Consider the following 22,759-nt stretch of genomic DNA (forward strand, 5'->3'; position numbering starts at 1 on the left):
CCTTAATGTAAAAATTATTATAATTAATTAACCAATATTAATACATTATTTTTAACCGAAGTCCATGGTTTATATTGTTTCACTATTTGTGTTGTTTATTCTATGGGTTTTGACAAGTGCATAATGATATGCAGCTACCATTACAGTATCATACATAATAATTTCCATGCCCTGAAAATCTCTGTGCTTCACCCATTCGCCCTTACTCACCCCTTTTTAACCCCCAGCAACCACTGATCGTTTGCTCTCTCTCTAGTTTTGCTTTTTTCCAGAATATCATATGAATGGAATTATACAAGATGTAGGCTTTTAAAACTGGCTTCTTTTACTTAATAATATGTATTCTCCAAGTCTTTTTATGGCTTAATAGCTGTTTTTTAGATTTATGACTAACGTTCCATTGTATGAATATAACACTATATGTTTATTCATTCACCTTTGAAGGATATCTTGATTGCTTTCGGGTTTTAATAATTATAAATAAAAGTACCATAGAGTATTCTCAACTCCTTCCTCTTGTCCCTTACAACACTGTTGTCATTCATTATACTTCTCCATGTGCTAGTCACCTAATAAATTGTTTCTATTATTATTTTGAACAAAGTCATTATTATCTATTACATAAATTAAGAATGAGAGAAATAAAGATTATATTCATTTCCATTTATTCTTTCTCTTGTGCTCTTCCTTTCTTCATGTAGTTCCAAGTTGCTGACCTATATAATTCTCTTTCTCTCTGAACAATTTCTTTTAACATATTTATATGGCAGATATACTGGTGACAAATTTTCCTAGTTAATGTTTGCCTAAAAAAGTCTTTATTTCTTTTTTATTTTTGAAAGATATCTTCCATGGATACATTAGTCTAGAATTACCTGCTCCCCCAATACTTTAAATATTTCACTCCACTTTCTTCTTGCTTACTTGGTTTCTGACAAGAAGTCCAATATCATTTTTGTTCCTCTGAAGGGAAGTTCACTCCATTCTGTAAGATCTTTTCAAGATTTCTCTTTGTATTTGGTTTTCTACAGTTTGCATATGATATGTCTAAAGGTAAATTTTTGTATCTATCTTACTTGGTGTTCTCAAGTTTTCTTGGATGTGTGGTTTGGTCTGTCATTAATTTTGGAAAATTATGTTACTATTTCTTCAAATATTTATTCTGTTCCTATCTATCTCCTTTCTCCTAGTGTTTTCATTACATGTATAATGCACCATTTGTAATTCTCCCATGGTTCTTAAATATCCTGTTTCTTTAAACACTTTTTTAAAAAAGTGTTTTCATTTTACTTTTGGAAATTTTATTAACATATTTTCAGGTTCAGTGATTTTTTCCTTAGCTATGTTCAGTCTACTGATAAGCCCATCACAAACATTCTTCATTTCTGTTATAATGTCTTTACTTTCTAGAACATCATTTTGATTCTTATAATTTCTATCTCTCCACTCACATTACCCACCTGTTTTTGCAAGTTGTCTGCTTTTTCCATTAGTGTTCTTAACATATTATTAGTCATGTTTGTTTTAAATTCTCTATCTGATAATTCTTAAATGTGTCATAGCTGAGTCATGTTCTAATGTGTGCTTTGTTTTTCTCAGACTGCGTTTTTCTTGCCTTTTAGTATGCCTTGTAATTTTTTGTTGAAGGCATAATGTATTGGATAACAACACTAACATAATTGAGTTTTTAGTGTGAGGTTTTATGTTAATCTGCTTAGGAGTTTGGTTGTGTTGAATGCTCGCTAAAGCTATAGGTGACAGAAGCTTCACTTTTCTCTAGTTTTCTAGTTCGATTTTTTTCTTCATGTAGTCTTTGGATTTCCTTAAGAACTCCTTTTTAAGTAGAATTTGTGTCTTGAAGCTCTCTCAGTTGTCATCTGTTGTTTTTATATCAAAGTCCCATTGATGAGGTGGTAAGATGTTGGGGAGGGTAAGCACTCTATATTCTTATGATTAAATCTTAGATTTTCAGTAGACTTAAATTTCTGAAAGTGATTGTCAGAAGCATTCCTTAGCTCTTTTTAAAAATCTCTATTTTGTGAGGTAAAAAGGCACGGCGGGGCGGGGCGGGTTTGGTTGTCTAGAACTGGCTGATAGGCTTTCCTTCAGGTCAGATCAAACTCTTATACTGGAGCTTCCCCTAGAGAGCAGACCTTTGTTAATTTTCCTATGAGTATGTTTTGAAATATTTATTAAAAACAGAATGGCAAGATTAAGCAAATAATAAAATTAGAGTGAAAAATGATGGAGAAAAGCAAAGTAAGTTTCAACATGACAATTATTAAATCTGAAAAAATAATTACCAAAAATTAAACAAAAATAAAAATTCATAGGTATGCTAGGAGAGATTTGTGCTGAAGTTAATAATAATAATTAATCTGCAAGAAAAAGTAACCTTCTTCTCCAAGAAAGACTGATACAAAATCATAAAAGCCAAGTCATTAATTAGCGATGTTACCAAGATTCAAGGTCTAGAAAACATTTTATGAGCCTCTAGAGAGGAAAAGCAAGTCACATAAACAGTGAAAAATAATTAGGCTGTCTTTAGACTTTTCCACTGCAACCATTAGCGCCAGAAGACAATGAAGCAAAGTCTCAATGTTTTTTTGTTGTTAAAAAGTGACCCAAGAATATCCTATCAACTATTTGTCCTCAGAGTAAAAACTTCACAGAAATTTTCAAGCGTGCAAAGACTCAGGAAATATCGCATATATGACTTTTTTGGGGGATGGAGGTAAATTGAAAACAAAAATGGCTAAAAAAAAAAGTAATATCAAAATTGTATGTTCAAAAATCAGGCAGATGTAGGAAAATGAATAGCTTATTAGTATTGAATACCATTGTGTGTATACCTGAGGTCAAATATCAGTAACACTGTATTGTATAATAGAACAAAGAGAATGGTCTAGATCCAAATTCATATATTATAATTTCAGTCCTGACACTTTTTAGGTGTATAATCTCAGTCAAATTCATAATAGTAATTACTGAATTAATATTATTGTGAAGATTAAATGAAAGTGCAGAAACATTAAAACCTCTCAAAATACATTACCTAAAGTAAGTAGTGTGTATTCAGATAAAAAAAACAAAAACAAAAACAAAAATATTGTTAATTCTTGCAAAGTAAAAACATAACAAAATTAGAAAGTGGAGAGAAATGCAAATGTAAATAAGCATGAATAAATTTGAAACGTTTTAAAATAATTTAATATGTTTTAGATTTGTTAATCTTTAAATTTAAATAGATAATTTTGAACTAATATTGTTGAGATGATATACCTGTCTGACTTTCACCAATCTCTTCAACTGAAGTTCAGTAATTTTTCTCATATTAAATATAAGTAGAGTTAAATATTTTAAATAAAATATATTATTATATTTTATAATATTATTTACATCTATCTGTATCATCTCTTTTTTTTATAAATAAATATGCAGAGATAATAACATTTTGGGTGATAATATTTGGTGATTATTTTTACATTTCCTCAAAACTTAATTGTCTTTGAACTTTTACAAAAGTGAAAAACTATAATTTATGTTGAAATAATAAGCTTTTATAAAAATGCAACATAAAAAGGTTATGTAAAAAGTAACAATTCAGTTCAAATTATGATAAAATAAACATTAATGTCTATAATTGTTATTTTAATTATCACTAATTAAGCATGAGTAATGTGAAATGATATGGAAAACATAGTTTACCATAAGCTATATCTAAAGCAGAAATTTATACTACTATAATATGTATACTTTTTAGCGATTATTTATTGGTATCTTGCATTTAATTTATTTAGAAGACAGCTAAGAATCAGAAATTCAGCAAAGAAGCTTCAGCTCAGCTAAAGTAGATGTCAGAATGTCCTTGCACTAAAATCAAAGACACTTGCTACTCATGATTCTTCTCTCTTAGTTTACTAGTCCCTGCTGAAACCACTCTCCACTCTTTTTTCATTTTTTTTTTCAGTGGACTTAGGAATAAAGCATTTGGCCTAAGGTCTAATTCAGTTTGTCAACATATTCAATAAATATTTATTGGGTGCCTACTATGTGCTATGGACTGAAAAAATGCATCCATAAATCAAACAGATAAACCAAGTTTTCATAAAGATAACATTCTAGTGGAGGAAATAAATAGACTAAAAATGTATGCAACAATGTCAGATAGTTATAAGTGTTATAAAGAAGTTGGTCCTCTTTTAGACGGAGTGATCAGGGAAAATGTAACTGAAGAGGTAACAAGCAGAGCCTTAAATAAGGAGATGAGGATTTAACCAAAAATGACTCATTTTTCATTTTTGAGTGATGAGCATGTGATTTGATGAGAATCAATAGTACAAAGGAGAATCTTTTTTGAAGTTTCTAGAAGAAAGAATTCGCTTCTACCTTACTGAACGGATTTAAGATATGGAGCAACTGCAGCCACCTTTTACGTGTGGAAGCCCTTGAGAACATTAGCTCCCAAAAGAAAGTTCTCTGAAAAGAGAAACATGTACTTTTTGGTTTGAGCCAATTAATTCCCTTTTCCTAAGTCATTTTGATTTTTGTTTTTCTATACTTTTATCTGGAAGGAGTCCCAAATGGTAGGGGAACTCTCTCAGATTCTCTTCGAAAGTCCATACCAAATATCTTTGTCCATGACACAGAAAGTCTTAGCAGCAAATAAACTTAAAACCTTGCTGCAAGAGGCCCATTGGCAATGGCTTGAAAAGTGTTGCTACATAGGATGGCAGTTAGCTAGAGGAGACAAAAGTTATAAAAAGAAAAAAAAATTATAAAGTAAAAAAGAATTAATTTAGCATATTAACCAAAAACTAGTTATTATAAGCAAAAGTATTCCTATGAATTTAGAATAGCCCGATCAAACCATAATAATTCATTAAGTACTTATTTATTACTTTGAATTACTGTGCACTTAACTCATGCAATCAATCATTAATTGATTTATTTATTTAAAAAATACTGCCCAAATTTGGGCTAAGGGCTATTTTAGACACTAAGAATACAATTGTAAATATGACCAGTAAAGTTTATGCATCATGGAGATTATATTCACCTGGGAGAGACTTAATAAAAAGAGAAATAAAATAACAGATTGTGGCTAGTGCTATGAAAAAACAAATGTAGTGAGACATTAGAGTGTAATGGGAAGGAAGAGAGTCTACTTTGATAGGTTACCAGGGAAAGCATCTTCGAGGTGATATTTATGCAGAAACTTAAAAGTTTAAAAAATAAACCAGCCATTCTAAAATGAGGAGTGACAATATTAAGTGCAACAGTTTGAGGAAACAATGACTTGGTGTGATTCAAAACCAAAAGTTCATTCATGTGGCTATAGCAGAGTGACTGAGGAAGAGGTACTTGATCTATGGATTGAGAAGTAGGCAGGTTCTAGATGAAAGGGAGCTTTTTAGGATATGGCTTAGGAGTTTCAATTTTGTTCAAAAAGAAATAATGAAGCTATTGGATGTTTTTAATGAAAAAACATGAAGTTTCAGTATTTACATTTTAAATGATCTCTGATGTTTGGAGAGTGAATGATAAAAACATGAAAGAGGAAGCAAGGAGACCCAGTAGTATCCTTTTTTGGTAGTTCAGGTGAGAGAGATGGTGAAATGAGATATATTTAAAGTAGAACTGACTTTTTTTCATAAATGGGATGGGGAAAATCATAAAGAAAGTGGAAAAAAATAATAATTGTAAGTCCTTGAGCTGGAGTCAACTAGAGAAATGTGATGCTGCTTAAGAAAATGAAGAGTAGAAGAACAATGTTTAGGATGAAACCAAAGGCTATTTTATTTCAGGTATATTGTGATTTTTCCAATTAGACATCAAAGCAAAGATGTCAAGTTCTAAGTAGTCAATGGCATATAAGAATCAGTGGCTAATTGTGAACTGAGCCAGCTTGAGGTGTAATGCTGGAAGATTTAAACATAAGGTGGTGGTTCTGTGTTGTGGTTAAGAACTTGGGCTCTACTACCAGATGGTTTGGGCTCTAATATTGGCTCTGCATCTTAGGAGCTGAAGTCACTTAACCTCCCTGGACCTTAGTTTCCTTTCCCAAAAGAAAGGATAATAAACAATGTCAAGTACATAGTGAACATTCAAAAAGTTAGTTATTATTAAAATTATTCTTGGTTTTGATGTAATTTTAACATGGAAACAGATGAGATCACCTAAGTAAAAAAGATAAATATTTTTTTGTAAAAAAAAAAAAAAAAAAAAAAGGAGAAAAGATGAAGCATTGGATTAAAACCCAAATTTTAAAAGTTGTGTAGAGAAAGAAGAGACTGACCAAAAAAATGGGAAGGAATAGTCAATAAAGTAGGAGAAAAAAAACACATTAAAATCAAAATCACCCTATTTGAGTGACATAACAATTAAGACAAAGCCAAAAGATTATCTATACATAGCTAAACTGCAGTGGAATGAGGATGAATAGATATAGAATAAAAGGAAACAGCCAAGGGATACCATTTGTTTGAGATAGTAAGAGGCTGAAAATATGGAATCCAAGGGCTATTATTTTTGGAAGATGAGATATAATATTGGAAGTTAAAATTGAAAGATTTGTAGAATGAATTAAGTCTTCAGATGCATTTGTCCTCTCACAGATACTATTAAACCATCATTTTTTACTGACTTTCATTCAGTTCACTTATGTCATATAGAATGCCAGTGTGACTCTTGTTCAGAGCATATGTGTCTATACATAGAATTAACCTAATAGGGAGATTGTGAAAGGGAGAAGATAATGAAGAACTGTAGACCTTGAAAAAAAGAAAAAGCAGTAAGATCTTGGGCACCACTTGGGAATTTAAACTCCTTTTACTGTCACAGAAGGGAAAACAAAAAGATGCATATGAGCACAGGTAGGTTTGATAATGGAAAGTTAATTGTATATTTCCCTGATGATTTTTACCATCACTCCAAAAACTTTAAGAGAGGAGAAAAATGAATACAGGAGGTTTGTAGACAGGACACATTATAAAATAGTCATCTTAGAGTGTTGGAAAAGGAATCAACCTCAGAAATCTAATAGACCTGTCTGTTAGGGTCGAAGCTTATCTTTAAGAATTTAAAGTAACACCACCCTCATTGTGTGTGATTCTCTAGTAATGTACAGCTACTCAGATGCAGGAGAAAATAGAGTTGGCAGGTGAGTTCAACAAAAGTTGAGGTTTTCTGGGTATGATGGAAGGGAAAAGAAGGCAAACAGAAAGTGCTTGAAAGGAAATAATTATGATAATTGTCTATTGAAACTAAAATTAAGGAGGAATTTGAAGGTTTGAAATTTAATGCATATTAAAATTTAATGCATATACTGAGTCTATAAAATGAAGTTTTCATGAGGCAAACAGAAAAATTGCAACAGTGCCCCACTAGTAGGGTTATGTTATGCTTGGTAATGATAAGCTAAAGAGTATGACAATGCTGGTGGATGTGTAAGAAGGTGGTAACTTTGCTATACATTAGAAGACAAAGCAACCACCAGGTCATCATGATTGATGGATCATATAAATGGAGGGAATGAGGACAGGGGTACGAGTAGAGTGTGTGAGTGAGCCAGAGCAAAAGTCACAAACAACAAGAGGCTTGACTAGGAGGTCAAGCAGTTGATGAAAGGGAAGGAGTTGTAGATAATTAAGCATAATGTGCTGAGTTTCAGAATAAATGAAGATTTTGAAAGAGTAAAGAGAAAAAAATCATTTGGAAGAGAAAATGTAGAGCAAGAAAAATCCCTCTCTCTTAGAGTTATGTGAGCAAAGCAGATAAAGCAGCCACCACTTTAAAGGACTGCAGTAGAAAATCTTTGTCAGAAGAAAGTCAGATTCTTTTAAAGTAAAGACAGAATGGGGAATTTCTTTTTAAAAGAAACTAGAAACAAAAGAGAGTTGGCCCATTTCAGAGTAGGTATAAAAGATTCTTGAGGAAGAGATTGGATAAAATTAAAGATGACAGACTATTCAGTGTATATGGCTTTATAGTGATGCTGGAAGACTTGGAGTTTGGATTTCTAATAAGTAGATCTCTGAGGCAACATGGGAATTCTTCATATGAAGTTAGCTAAGCATTTTAGGCAATAGTTTCATTCCTTATAATCAGTATCTCTGCCCTCCTGCAGCTCTTATGGATGGGGCTTTTGGGGGCTATAGATAAGGGCAGGTGGCCCTTGGACTTTCAGAGTGACTGCTCCTCTCTGCTCACCACTGTTACAGAACGGATAAGAGGCTATCATCAAGATAAGAGCATTTTGTTTAAAATTAATTCTTTTTCGGCAAGAAGAATGGTATTTAATTAATTTGCAAAGAGTTGTAGCCAAAGAATTTGTAAAATGTTTGGGGCTTAAAAGGATAAAGCCACAAAGACTCAGTTACTGAATAATGCAACTGGTCATAATAACTGAGCCCCCGAGGGTGTCCAATAACGAAATTCAGGCTCTATTAAGAAAATTATCATGAAACTAGATGATATTTACTAGGTATAAAAACCCCTGGATCTGGTAACTAATCTTTCCTTACTGTTCAATGAAAATTAGGTCCTCATGAGATTGCTACAAATGTAATCTTCCACAGTTAAAAATAGATTTTAAAATATTGAAAAAAGTCCAAATAAGATCAAAATAAATGATTCTTAAAAATGTCCATCGTTATAAAGAAAAATGAAAAGCTTATTTATTTAGAAGAAGACTCAGGAATGATAATTTCTGCTTTCAATTCTATCTTAAGACAAATAATTTGGTTATTAAATTATCACAAACAATTGCATTAGTAGAGAGTGTTCCGAAACCTAATGAAGATATCGCTTAAACACCAACAGTTCAAAACATAGTGTGAAAATATTATTTCTGGATATAGAGACTTACAGGTTCATCCAGAACCCTTCAGAAAACAAGAGACTAGGTAGATCTAACTCTAAGTCAACTGACAATGTGTGCAGAGAACTAGATTAAATAATGTAGAAAGAGGAAGAAATATAATGTATCTTCATGGACATTCTAGTCATTTATTTTTATAATAAATCATCTAAAAGAGCCTAAAAACTAGTGCCAGGTAAATAGTCTTAAAATATAAGGAACTGAGAAATATCGATGCCCATTTACTTTCATCAATATCCCTCAGAAGGGGTCAGTGACATCTGAAGACATGACCCAATTTGGTTTTCTCTTTGTGTCACATGTGACACTGGATAATTTAACAACTGAGTGTTAGTTTACCCATCTGCGAATAGTGATAATCACTCTGATTAAAAATGTATTGAGAGTATTAACAATATATAAAATCATCTAACACCTAGTGTGGGACATTGCCGCTAAACAGAGCCAGAGGAGGAACTCAGATTCAGGCCCCTTTTTAAAAATGTTTCTGAAAATAGCCTCTATATGATTTGACGAAACTACAAGGATGCTGGGAAGAAGTCCTTCCCTCCAAGATCCCCTCTCTCCTGCTGGAGAAGTCTTGGTAGACTTCATATTTTACCTGGTATCACTGCTTCTGTTACTAATAAAACTGGTCCTGAGAAAATTAACATACTGAAAACAAGTCATTTGGAAGCAGGTATGAATGATGGTGATAATGACTAAGAGTACCCTGAATAGACAGGCAGAGAAATTTGGGGGCGGGGAGGGTGGTGGGGTGGGGAGAGAAAGATGGAAGGGAAGCAAGAAAGGTGAGTGAGAGTTGTCACTCTATCGGTTTGCCCAGGTCCAAACTAGTTTTTAAAATTCAATGCAGTATTCACTTCTGGTCATGCAGGAGATTCTTGATGCACAGATGAGAACTAGACATCTAGGTTTATGTAAAGCATACTAGAATACAATATGTAAGTTTCATCTTTCTCTAGAACTTTCGCAGTGTGAATGGAAGTGAAGAATGGAAATTTAATACAAATATATTTTCTCTCCAACTTGTAATAAAACTCAGTTTCACAAATCATGTTAGTTTCCAAGAACCTAAAACAAATCTTGTATTCTGAAAGAAAATTTTTTTAATGAAATTTGATTAGTTTGGCTCTGATAGATAAAAGATGGAAAAAAGGAGTTGTTTTTTGTTCTCTGAAACACTCAGATCATATTTATGATTATTTCTGGACGTAATTTTTATAAATGTCCATGCAAAGGTTCATTGTTTCATTGCTTTCAAAGCATTCCAAACAATCAAAATAATTTGAATATATATCTTTTACTTATACAACATTAAACAGGTAAGGCTTTGTAATATTTTCTGAATTTCAGTTAACATTAATGAAAAGTGAAGCAAGTAATTCAAGACATGCAAGGTTTAAGAAAATAATTTGTTAGAATACTTCTGAAATATATACCTATATTATCACTGCATACATATCTTCTTTTCTTATTAGTGAATTACTTATAGATGAGATATATTTAAACCAACTTTTTTTATTTAAAATTTTTAAGGTGACACATTAGCATATTTATATATTATGTACTTTAGATACTACTATTTAATTTGAGTGACTATAAAGCAGTTTGGGGTTTTTAAAGACTGAGAGGTATTTCTCAAGGTTAGCTTTTGCAAACAGAAAATTGAGTGTTACAAATTCCACCTCCCACAGACCAGAATTCACAACCATTGGTCGGGGGCAAATACCACTGGCTCTGTGTCCTCAGTCACTTCATGCCATTTCTTCAAGTAGAAGCCAAAGGTAAGTTTTTACACTTGCTTTCTTCTTGGGTTAGAGACTTTTTTTCCCCCTACAATAACAACCTTTAAAAAAATAATTCGACTTGCTTTAATATCTCCTGGTGAACTTTGATTCAAAGGATTGGGTTTAATTTTTATATATTTATATTTATGTTATTCTTGGAAAATACAAAATTCTGAATTAGCTCAGGAATTAATAACATACAAAATAGTTGATCTTAATAGTCATGACAGATGCCAATAAAATTACAGCAGTTTCCAATGTATTCCTTAACTGGAGTGCCCTGACACAGACCGTATTCTTTGCCAGTATAGAAAGGCATTATTGATTATCATTGATTGAAATATTATGCAAAGGAAGAAAATGATAAGATTCAGGTATTTAAAAATATGTTGATCATACTAGAATTATACAATTAGAATGTCTTTTCAAGTCGTTTATTTTAAAGTTTTATATAAAGATCTATTTTCAAAATATTAAAAAATGGTGTTGACTGGACAATAATTTCAAAGTTTCAACAAAAACACTACATTAAATAATTACTCAAAAGAAGAAACATACTTTTTAAAACTAAAAGTGGATATATGTTCTTCGTATTTCCAGGATTCATACAGACTGCCTGATTGCTGGTAGGGCATATGCCAAATGCAGGTAAACTCTAATGTGTAGATATTTAAATCGAAAGAGTATGAAGTGAAAAAAAATCAACAAGTGCATGATTTTCTTTGAACAATAAAAGTTGCCAAAAATGTATAAGGAAAACATAGATATTTTACAGGTTAGTGGTAGCCACTGTTAATGCTTCTCTCTTGAATATGGAAGAATGGTTCCTGGAAGATTTACAAATCACACCATTTTATTAAGATTTGCAAATCACACCATTTTATTAAGGACTTTGTTGATAATTGCAAAGAACAGTTCCAAATCTGCAATACTGCAAAGGCCTCTGCAAAGGAAAGTAAAACAGAGGTTTAGTTTATCCAGTCTGAGTAAAAAATTTATTTGAAGAAAGCATAGAAGGGATAAAAAGGAGCTCTTTGTACTCCTTCTTATTCTCAGAGGAATTTCATATCCCTCTGCCTAAACCTGCTTCATAAAGACTTTCTTTAAGTCGGTGAAGGTCAATTTGTCTGCCAGTGCATTCAAGTTTGTAAAGAATGTTTACCATGGTTTACCTTTCATATGTGTGCATGGGTACAAGCACCATACATACTGTTTTTAAAGTAAACTCAAGAAGTGTATCCAATATACAAAACCTTTAAAATTAGACATGTTGACAAAAGTTTTACAAATACTTTGCTTCATCAAAAATAGTCTCTAGGTAACATTTTTGATAGGCCTAACTTAGATGTTTAAATTAATCATGAGAGGTTTTTTTCCTAAAAGAAAATGTATTCGAAGGAGTAAATATAGAACTAAAATAATTAAAATGATAAGATCTTAATTAAATCTTTAAAAAAAAACATAACATGATCATGCAAAACAAGAATTGTGCTTATTAAAGAATTACAAAAGATTTCTTTAGTCCCACATATGTGCAAATCCTCCTCTAAAGTAATCTTGCCAAATAGTATCTTTTAGACATGTATTCCTATTAATTTTGAGTTTAAACTTTAGATAGCTATTAAGAATCAAAATAAAATATTAAAGACTAAAGGAATAATAACAAGTTTTTAAAAAATATTGCATAAATACTAATACATACACATATTAAATTATCTCTATTTAATAATGCCAGAGGTAACAAAGAAGTAAAAGAAAAAAAATATTATTTTGTCTGAAAAAGCACTAGGCATGAATATATAAGAAACAGCTATGAGTCCTAGTTGTATCACTTGCCAATTTGGCCTTGGTTCCCTCATTTGTAAAACAGATTAAGATGATTATCATCATCATCGTCTTCATCATTCCTATCTCCTAGAGCTGATGAAAGTAATTAGTAAATGGTAAAACTCTTAATGTAAAGGCTTTTGTGAATAAGTGCATCACACAATCTTTCTGTACCCCATTTCCCCATGTTTCCATACATATATAATCAATTTCATTATAATTACAATACCTACTGTAAAAACATGAATAGGTTTGCGCATTAATTTGAACATCTGGTATCAATAGTCCTTGCAAGCTGTACTATTTCTTGTGTCATGTTTATAAATTATTCATGTTAAGAAAGTTACCACCTTGAGTTCCTCAATGTTGACATTGATTTATCTATCATTCTTATTTAATGCAAACTATTCATGGTTATTTTCAATTAAATATTTATACATTTTAATATTTTATGATTAGGAAAGTTTGAAAAATGAAAACATTAGCAAGACTCATTCTGGGACTTGTCATCTTTGATGCTGCTGTGACTGCTCCAACTTTAGAGCCCATCAACTATGATTCAGAAAATTATGATACCACCTTAGAAGACCTGGATAATTTATACAACTATGAAAGCATACCTATTGTTGGTCAAGCTGAGGTAACCTTTAAAAGCATTGTATAAAAAATTTTTTTGAAGATGCTCTCCTCAGATAGATTTTTGTTTATTTATAAGTAGATATCTTAATAATTTCATATGAACCTTTTCTCTAGAACACATTTAATCTGTTAGAAATTAACATTGGGGTACTATTTTACTTCTTATAGTTTATTTCTTTTTATCTCCTCGGAAAATTGAAAAAAAACCTTTCTATTAAATTAGAGCAGAAAAAAAAAAGAAAGAAAAAGGCAGTCAGTAAGGAAAAGTTAAAATAATACATATGCAATGATGAGGAACTTTGGGAAGTTGGAGGTAAAAGGAAAATATGTGAGATTAAAATGAATTAGAAGAAAATAAAAAAATGCAGAGAAAGGACAGTGGTTTGGGACTTTGCTGTATTCCAAGAGCGAATGTGTTTCCCCAAATGACTAATAATCTCTTACAAGTAATGTAGGCATTGGCAGGGTTACAGGCCATCTCATAAATCAGATATGACATGTTTCTAATTAAATGCTAGGTTTTTAACATAACTTAAGGATACAGATAAATTTTTTATGAATCAGAAAACAAACAGACCTTGAAAAGCTGGAATGTAATTAATGTATAACTCTGACAAAAACTAATTAAGGAAAAATAAACCAAAAGGAAAGTTACGTCATCTTTACAAAATCATAACACATTTTGGGTAGTAGATCAAGCATGAATTTTCTTGAAATAATTATTTACGACAACTAGGAAAATCAAATATTTAGATGAAAGCATGTCTATAAACTGTATGGAATATAGATGTATATTTATTAAGATGTTAAACATTCTCATTATTATTTATGTTGTCTTATGAAATACTAAAATCAGAATATCACGATATGATAATTTTCGCAAATCTCCCCTTACCCTATTTTCTTTCCCTGTCTTTCTCTCTTTGCCCTTATTTTTTCTCACTGTCCCCACCTTCTCTCTCTTTCCCACTTTTTAGTAAAGTTTCAGGCTTGAATGCAGATTACTTTTTCTCTTCACATTGGTTATGATTCTGTTTTCTAAGTATTAATATTCGCCCTTTGATTCATTTCCCTGTATGGCTTTGTTATGTTAAGAAGATAGTCTGTTAAAAATTTCTGGTCATTAATACCAATTTTGCTTTATGTGCTCTCTATATTTCCAACTTAATTCATCAACATAGAATATAAGAAGAAAACTTTCTAGTGCTTAACTCATCTAACCCTGCTCCTTTTTCCATCTTGCATAAATATCTTTTAAAAAATCTCAGTGCATATCTGCAGGTGTCTACCAAACTAAATATTTTAGTTTAAACTTATTTGTCATTTCTCTAAAAAATATTTTATAGGATCAAAAGATGTGGTGAGTACCTTAAGGGAATCCTCTATTTTGAGTAATGCTAGGGAGTGAATTTGAAGGACTGCCTCTTCTATTCCCTTCAGAAGACCAAGTGCACAATAGAGGGAATACTGTTTGAGAACAAGGCTGCCTTAGGCAAAATTGTGAAGTCAATGAGTTTATCTGCAAATCTTTTTTAAGCCATTCCTTGCTGTCAGGATGCCTTTTGCTGCCCAGGAGACCCGCTTTATAAATTAAGGGCAGTTATTCTACCTGTTCTGGAGCCTATATGACACATTTTGAATAAACACTGGTGATATACCCATATATGGTACAATTGATGAAAAAAATAATGATAAATGAAATACATGGGGAATAGTGAAATAGGATTCTTCACTTCTTGTCCTCAGTGACAAAAGTATGGTTCTGCCTGTTTTAGCCTAGAATTTATCTATAGAAAAGGCAACTTATAGTCTAAAATTATAAATTTATAGGTTAATTGAACGTTTCTAAATGCCAGGATTCTTTTTTTTTTTTTCCTTATAAAATCTAAGACTTGGCATCTTAAGCCAAAAAGGTAGACTCTTTGGTTTAGACTTTAAATGATTAATCCTTAAGAATTCGACATACGTGTAAGACAGAATTCTAACACCATGAATATATAATTCTTAACACCATGAATTTACTGGGATACCACTCAGGCTACGTTACATGGCACAGTTAAAATTTTAAAAAGATTATCTTGGTTAGTTTGACCTAAACTCATGAACCTTTTAAATTGGTGTCTTGAGGTTAGGGACAAAATGTGAAGCATGAGAGAAATTCAGTGCATGGGAAATTGTTTCTGGCTTTAAGGGTAAATGGGTCCACAAAGCAAGGGATGCAGAAGTCTCTAGAAGCTGAGGGAATCTGACAACCGGCAGGCTTATAGGAACCTCAGTCCTACAGATACGATAAAGCTCGAATTCCACACAAAATCACAGCCCTAGTCATTACCTTAATTTTGGCCTTGTGAGACCCTGAAGAGAGAGCCCAGTCAGGCTAGCCTTGGACTTCTGACCACAGAAACTGTGAGCTAAAAAATAGGTATCATTTTAAGCTGCTCAGTTACTGGAATTTACCGTATAGCAATAGAAAACTAATAAAATATGTACTAATTAAACATTTTATTCTGAAAATCAAATCCAGGGATTTATCTGGTCAATAAGCAAAATCCTGATCCTCAGATTTAGAATCTCAATAGAGCTCTCTTGATTTCTACTGGTGGTGCTATATTCATTACCTCCTTAATGGTTGGAAAAGGGTTATGAAAGTATTTCTGGTTTTGAAAATTATATGCAATAATAGTATTCCAGACTGATGACTCAGGTGATTTCTGATGATCTAGCATATCCAGGACCCGCTGGATTCTATTAGGAGCAGATTTTAGGCCCAGAAATTCTATTGTAATGCCCTGTATTACCCAGTGAATACATTTGTTGATATAAAATTGTTGTAATTTTAACTGAGCTTTTATTATACTTTAAAGGTATGAGTAAGAATTGGTTATAAACCATAAGACCAAAATACAGACTTTTTGCTTCCCGATGAATAATAGCTAACCCTATTCAAGCACTTATTATGTGCCAGGTACTATTTTGGGGATATCATATGTATTACCTCATTTATTTCTCACGATACAACTATGAAGTGTTATTGTTATTTCCAATGAATAGATGAAGATATTGAGACAAAGAACAGGTAAGTAGCATAATTACTAATATTATGTAAGTAATAAAATCACACAATTACTAATATTATATAACCATAGTGATGACCTTCTCACATCAGAAAATAATCTTTAGCAGGTCAATAAAAGATTATATTATCCTCTCTCCATTTTCAACCATTTTCCAAGTTGTTCTTTTAACTTAATATGAATTTTAGTTCAACTGAATTTCAAGTGCTCCAACACTCCTAAAAGAGAAAGAAAATCTAAAAGTAACTTTTATAGACAATTGACTGTTATCTAATTACTGTAAGAAAGAATGGTTTAAAACTAACTACTTAAAAGAATAATTGTGGATAGGCATTCTCCAACATATATCTAGGTTATGGGCAATTATATATATATATAATTTTATTATTTTTGCATATATAATAGCATGTATGTAGTATTATCATACATACTTTTAAAAGTGCTTCATATACTTTCTGTAAAGAGATAAGATATGCATTCATAAGTAAATAAATAAAACTAATACAAAATATTAGTAATAATTGACCAATAAAAAATGTCTTGAATGAAAAATGCCTTTCTATAATTCATATTGATTTGAAAATTAATGCCGATTTATCTCTTCTGTAGAAGGATCAAGTAGCTAAATTGTTTAAATTAATTTTTATAAAGAAAACTGCTATTGAAATAAATTTAGCTTCAAAAATAGCATTTATAGGTGGAAAAGCTATAAGCTTCACCAAAGGAATGAAAATTACATTTAATGGAGTTGTAAGAATGGGATACACCTCAAAGAAGCTGAGTCATTTAACAATTAAGCAATGATTTCTTTTCTTTTGTCATTATGATGAAATGGTGTTATGCAAAATAATTTTAGAATATCTGTTGATACCCTATAATATCAGAAATTAAGTAGCATTAAACTAATTTTGTACTGCTTATGGAAATCAATGCCTACTTCAGATAATGATATATAAGAAGTATTTTAAAATGAGGTTATCTAATAACCTAATAACATGATAAATTAGTATAGAACTTTGTCAATGCTAATGGCTAGCTTACCTCAAAAATTATCTGTATTTTCTGAACAAAAAGTAACTAAATCAGTAATATTTCTATTTATTTCCTCTGTTGACAAAAAATATGCAATACTTTTATTTTTATATTTGAAATTATGTCTCAGTTTGGATAATTTAAACAATATGTTTTAAAGTTTTAAAAATATTGTTTGCAAATACAGAACCTTTTATTGAAAGTACTTATCAAAGTCACTTATTGAAGTTTCAGTCAACCTGAATTAATTTTTTTTTTTCAATTTTCAGGATATGGTGGGAAAAAGGAGCTAATAATTCTCTTTACCTTCCTTCTCCACCAAAGATGCTCTGGAGAGTGAGAGGGAAGAAAGAACTTTACTGACGAGTTTTAGTAGGGTTTTCTGATTGACTTTCCATATGTTTCTTTTAAAAACTGTTAAACCATTTGATCCTTAGTTTAAGTTTTTGAAAATCTCAAAAAAAAAAAAAAAAGAGCAACAAAAGTATACAATCATATAAGCTCATCAGGAAAAAAAAAAGAACACCGATAGTATTTGCCTGTGACTTGTTTGTGTTAGAATTTGCATTATACATTATTTATGAGACCACGAACCTAAGTTAATTCTCATAACTATCCTTTGAAATAAGAGATGATGATGATGATGATGATGATGATGATGATGATGAACAACTGATGATCAGAATTTTGTCCAAGGGTGTTCAACTAGTAAGTTTCAGAGTAAAATTTAAACCAAGTTTTTTTAATGCCAAACCAGAGAGACTTTGACACTAAAAGCCTCCATTGTTTTTCTGCTTTTGCTCTTTAATCTTTACTTGTTAGCTGTGTACAATACTGAGGTTTTTTTTCTTTGAAATGAAGTAATTTTATTATTAGAGATCAGAAAAACAAGGATTTTCAAAGGATTATAAAGAACACAATATCTAAGCAACTCTCTTAGCCTTCAAAGTATTTAAGGGAGAGGGAGGTAAGATGATCCTTCTGAAAAGAAAGCTTCTTTGTCAGGAATATGAGGATTGAGCAATCTTTGCCAAACACATTTCTTCCTCATTTATTTTCAAGATAAAATAGAAAATAAGATACAGCTCTCATTGCCAGTGTTCATGGTTACCTTCTTTTAGATAATTAATATGGTCACTTAAATCAATTTGAGCACTTAGACATGTTTAGAACAGAATTCCATTGTGCTTAACATATCTACATGTTAGTATTTGAAACCCGTAAGAATATTTTTAGTCACCCAGGCAGAACAGCTTAGAGCTTTTTAAACATGTTTAGAAATGAACTGTTGACATAATGATAGCAACATCGAATAGCTTCAAGATTTATCAAGTGTTGGGACAATTTGGAAGAAAGATAAATTTAAAAGTCTGTTTTGTTTAACAAAAAACTTAGTCCGTGCTGGAGTAAAAATCCAAATAACATTCAAGATTTCAAATACTTTTTTAAAAATGGGAGACAGACCTATAATTTAAGTACCAGCTGCTAAAGAACTGGATTTACTGGTTAGAAACTTAGTGGTTCAGTGGAGATCCTAAGTGAATAAATAGATGAGGACATGTGCATCCCAATCTGTCTTTCCCTGGGCACTTAAACTATTAACACACACATTATAAAGAATGGTGGGAGCAACCACTGGCTTTGGTGTTGCTCATGTCTATACCTGTTTTATCCTTAGAAGGCAGTTTTCACGATGTTGAGTGACATGGGCTCTGGAGGTAGACTCCCTTTGTGTTAGTCTTAGTTCTGTCACACTAACTGTGTGGCCTTGGACAGTCATACACCTCCTCTGAGCCTTAGCTTCCTATTTATAAGAAACCTAGTGTAGATTAAATAAAAAAAAAATTGTTAACTGTTTAACTTACAGCCTGGCACATAGTAAATTTTAGTAAATGTTAGCTTTACTATCAAATAACTTATTCAATCAACAGCTACTGAAGCTAACCCACTGGTGATCGGGAACGTCTTTGTGGAAGTGATGGGATTTGAGCTGTAATGAAAAGTTGACTCCTCTGACAATTTAGATTCACTTATCCAAGCCCACTCTTGTCCCTCAGGAACTCCCAGTCTATACATCTTATAAACACACAATTTCAGGAAGTAAAAAATAAATAAATAAATAAATACAAACAAGATCTATAGTTATCTATTGGGACATAAATGTTCTTTGAGTTCAATCACAAAATGCATACATACACTAGACAGATTATGTACCCAAATTTATCGTCAGTCACAGACATGACAGCAAAACTGAGATATAAATAATCTTCCTCGTGTATTTATCGACTAACTTTTCTGAAAAGTATTTGAGGCTACTTACATGAATAAATATTATAATGAGCACAAAAGTGATATATAAACATATAAAATAAATACAAACAGATAAAATATCTATAATATATAATCTCAAAATAATTTATAAAGTATATAATATAGAATATGTTGTATTGTAGTCTTCATAATATTATCTTATTTTATTTATGAATAATTATTTGTTATAGTACATTATGGTATAAAGAATATAAATTAAGAAAGTGAGGCAAAGAAAAAGTAAGATTTGAGAACATAATATGAAACCAAGAGTCAGGTACATATATGAAAACATACACTATTTTGTATGATAACACATATAGAAAAATATAATATTGAAGTTTTTCTAAGCAATAAGTGTTAGGTTTTAAGGGACCCATACATGCTTTTCTTATGCCTTACTAACTTCAGAATCAATTGAGAGACAGAAATGAGACTCAGACAAATGAGTTCGAAATATCCCTCTTATTACTATAAAAATCTAGGTTGAAATTTATGACTTAGGTCTGAAGTAACTATGGACTTCTTAATAGACTAAGTCATCAGTCCCAGTCAAGGTTGGTCAACTACAGGCCTCAGAACAGTGCCTGATTCAACAAATCTTAGTGCATGCATGGAGGGGCAAAACAGAATGGATGCTCTTGACAGGCAGCCAATTCTCTCCCAAAGGGAGGATGAATGACCCAGGCTTAGTTCCTTCTTTTCACCAATTACCCTACCAATTACTCCCTGAGGAAGAGTGAGTAAAAGGGCCAACAGAGGATGCAACTGCTCCCCAGTATGCTGGCTTCTTAAGCCATTAGCCTTAAGCATTAAGTTCAAGACAGCTCTCTCCATCAAGAGAGAAAACTCAACCCATTTTTATGACAGTCATTCTTCTACTTTCCTGAGACTTACTCTCATGCCAATCATCACTCTTAGGTGTCCTCTGGCAGACTGCAGATTCTGCAGATTTTGACCCCGGAAAGATCTGATATAGATCCAAGAGCATCAATGAATTGATTTCAAAGTCCTCTCTGTACCTGAGGTTGAAATTTCGCTATCAATTTTATATTCTGACTCAGATTATATCAAGCCACATTATCTAATAACAGAGTTTATGAGAGGTTCTGCAATTAAATTAAATTAAATACTAAATGAATAGATTCCAATAATACAATTCCAGGAACATAAAGATGACACAAATTTATATGTAGTTCCCCTACTTCTATGAAGTTTTTGAGGTAAAATAAAAATCTACAGATAAACATCTCTTGAATATTAAAGTCTCAACTTATTTAAATCTAAAGAGTTTGCAGTACAAAATTAAAATTGCTTGCCTTGTGATTTAAAAATACAAATAATATGTAGTCCAAAAGGTCTCATCCCTAATTCCTTTTACTTTGCCTTAGCTAGATGGATTCTTAGTGCCTGTATCAAGCTGGATTCTTTCAATAACTGCAACCTGAGTGGACTCTTCCAGATACAGATGTAGTTCTTTCAGAGGCACATGCATTGTTATTAGTTCACTATCAAGTCTTCTATGACCTTGATATTTAAAGAGAATAAAACATTCATTGCATTCACATTATTATCAGAATACTTACCCTAACCCTCAGCAAATTTAAAGACCACGTTAAGTCTGAGTACCTGAAATAGTTGTTCTAGTCAAAAATATATTCCCCAAACCAGTACATAGGGTTGCCAGAGACCCGAGAAGAGACTTAGTGGCAACTGAGAAGTCAGAAGATAGAAGAAATCTTGGTATAACTTCATCCAGATGTTGTTCAGCTTATGTTCATTGTCTTTGGCCTGGAAACAGTGATCAGGGGATTTAACAAACCCGCCGGGTCATTCTGATGCACTTAAGATATGAGCAGCACTGAACTAAGAAATAACCCCTAATGTAATAGCTTTTTTCTCAGAGTAGCATTTGAAATATTCCTGTTTTCTAGCACAGTTTTTAAACATACAGTGATGTCAGGCCCAGTCATCAGGTTTACTTGACATGTCTTCCTCTTTTTCTCTGCATCCTCAAAACCTTTGAATTCCCATTTTTCTGTAGGCCTGGTTTTCTGGCACCTGATGCTGCATTGAGTTTGTGTCTTTCAGGTGACAGATTCTCTTGTGAGTGAACATTTCCAGCCAGGAGAGTTCTTTGCTTAGAAGCTATGTGCCCCAGTGGCTTCCACCCTTGTTTTCTGTTATGAAATACACAAAATTTACCTCCCAGAGAGTTTCTGCTCTTCCACATGGTTTCTACCCACCCCCTCCACCCCTGCTGGAAAATCAAGCTCAGCAGATTCCTGAACTGATGATACTGATATTTCTAAACCTGTGGACCCTTGGGGCTTAGTGAAAGACAATCCCATCAAGAAATTACACAACATTTCAAACTTCCAGGACTAAATTACGATTTCTGTCTTCTCCTACATCCTATTCTGCAGAATAACTCTCCCCTCTAGTGTGGTAGTTCTCAACCTTGGCCATATATTTGAATCACTTTTAGAGTTTTAAAAAATCCTAATGCCTAGGCCACATGCCAGACTATTGATATCAGAATCTCAGGGGGTAAGATCCAGATTTGACCCCTCCCAGCTATTCTTTCAGTTTTAGTCAGTTACTGTTTTCGTTTAACCAGTTTAATGCACATTTTAATTTAGTCCTTTTACTTCCCTAGTACTGCGTGTTAAATAAGTGATTTCTCTTTTCTTTCTGGTCCAGACTTTTTGCTTTTCTAACATAGTCCTCTAGATTTTGTTTCGTGGTATCTTTCATAGGGACAGATGAAAATTGATAAATTATAAATTTTCCCAAAGTAACATTGTTCAAGAAAATTTTAGCAATCTTCATATTTTTGAGTTGGATAATACTACCCGGGACATGTTCTATCATACTAGTTTCTAAGCCAGGATTGAACTTGACCTCTCATTGTCCTTCCTAGCCCTCTTTGATATGCCAGAAAGGCTTTACACTGTATTTATTAAGATCCACACACAGGCTTGAAATAACTCAAGACACATTGATGTTGTCATCCATCAGGTTGTACAATTATTAGCTTGTGATGTCTATGCACCCAATATAAGATATTGATAGGTGAGCCCTAAAAGATAACTACAATGACATCATGCCATTCTTTCTGCTCACATTCAATGTAGCCTTTAAAGAAGTAAATGTTATTTATGCAAATACCTATTATTTACTACATTTCTTAACATATTGGAGAA

The 22,759-nt window shown here is 32.1% G+C and overlaps 1 protein-coding gene across 1 annotated transcript in view; it reads left to right on the forward strand.

Annotated features, from left to right (window-relative positions):
- Positions 1 to 10,577: 10,577 nt before the first annotated feature.
- Positions 10,578 to 22,759, forward strand: part of EPYC (epiphycan) — a 34,479-nt gene continuing 22,297 nt past the window's right edge. Inside the window, exons 1-2 of the mRNA XM_016160513.2 lie at positions 10,578 to 10,668; positions 12,958 to 13,138. Of these exons, the coding sequence (XP_016015999.1) occupies positions 12,971 to 13,138 (168 nt within the window). The 5' untranslated portion in view covers positions 10,578 to 10,668; positions 12,958 to 12,970. The remainder of the gene's footprint in view (positions 10,669 to 12,957; positions 13,139 to 22,759) is intronic.

Source organism: Rousettus aegyptiacus, unplaced genomic scaffold, assembly GCF_014176215.1.
Source record: "Rousettus aegyptiacus isolate mRouAeg1 unplaced genomic scaffold, mRouAeg1.p scaffold_m13_p_2, whole genome shotgun sequence".
NCBI classification, from domain to species: Eukaryota; Metazoa; Chordata; class Mammalia; order Chiroptera; family Pteropodidae; genus Rousettus; species Rousettus aegyptiacus.